Raw genomic sequence first — 886 nt, 5'->3', positions numbered from 1 at the left:
GCCCGCCGCTGTCGTCGTCACGGTGAGCGTCGGGCACGCCGCGTCGCTCCACCACCACGTGTCGCTCACCGACAGGCTCACGCTCAGCGACACCGACGCCGTCTTCGTCGCGGTCACCTGCCGCGTCTCGGTCCGCCCGTCGTGCGTCGGACTGTAGCGCGTCACACTCAGGCTCGGCGTCGGCGTCGGCGGCGGTGGCGGTGTCGGCGTCGGCGTCACGCTGCGCGTCCCTGCCAGCGTCACCGTGTAGCTCAGCAACGGCTTGGCGGGCATGCGGTCGCACCCGTCCACGTGCGGCAGGTACGCCGGCAGACAGTCGTGCCCGTACCCGTCCTCGGCGCAGCGACAGCGGCAGGAGTCCGACATCGACCTCGTCGCGCCAGCAAAGCAGTCCACGTCAGCGTCGCACACGTCGCACGCCACGGAGCGGAAGTCCCCAACGATGCCGGCCGACCGGTAGTTCATCGGCAGCAGGGCCCGCCCGTTGAACGTCAGGCACCCCACGACAAACCTTCGGCCGTCGCTCCCCCGCGCAACGGTGCCGTCCATCACGAAGCGGCCGCTGCCGGCGTTCCCGTGCAGCGCGAGGGTGCTTTGCGTGAGCTCCGCGCCGCGCGGATGGGACGGCGCAGACAGCAGCGCGCCGACGACAACGTTGCCGCGCACCGACAGCCACGACCCGGACACAAACGACGCCGACACCTGCAGCACCAGCAGCGCGCCGTCGCTCAACGCACCGGTGTTGCCGTTCACGACGACGGCAGACGCGTTAGCCGCCACCCCGTTGCCGAACACCAACCCGCGCGCGGCGTACACCCGGCTCCCCGACACGCGCAGCACCGCGCCCCCCACCGCCTCCACGCGCGCACTCGCGTACAACGCGCAC

General features: G+C 71.9%; 2 protein-coding genes across 2 annotated transcripts in view; both read right to left on the bottom strand.

Moving 5' to 3' along the window:
* Positions 1–549, bottom strand: part of TraAM80_02039 (dispersed protein family protein 1 (DGF-1)) — a gene marked incomplete at both ends in the record, with an annotated part of 675 nt that extends 126 nt beyond the window's left edge. Inside the window, one exon of the mRNA XM_029379059.1 lies at positions 1–549. This exon is cut by the window's left edge and continues 126 nt beyond it. Within this exon, the coding sequence (XP_029241115.1) occupies positions 1–549 (549 nt within the window).
* A 200-nt stretch (positions 550–749) lies between these two features.
* Positions 750–886, bottom strand: part of TraAM80_02038 (dispersed gene family protein 1 (DGF-1)) — a gene marked incomplete at both ends in the record, with an annotated part of 5,244 nt that continues 5,107 nt past the window's right edge. The window contains one exon of the mRNA XM_029379058.1: positions 750–886. This exon is cut by the window's right edge and continues 5,107 nt beyond it. Within this exon, the coding sequence (XP_029241114.1) occupies positions 750–886 (137 nt within the window).

This window comes from Trypanosoma rangeli (assembly GCF_003719475.1).
Source record: "Trypanosoma rangeli strain AM80 chromosome Unknown Tra_15.4_contig_00044, whole genome shotgun sequence".
NCBI lineage: Eukaryota > Euglenozoa > Kinetoplastea > Trypanosomatida > Trypanosomatidae > Trypanosoma > Trypanosoma rangeli.
The sequence above is the reverse complement of the archived record's forward strand: the minus strand, read 5'-3'. Positions and strand labels throughout refer to the sequence as shown.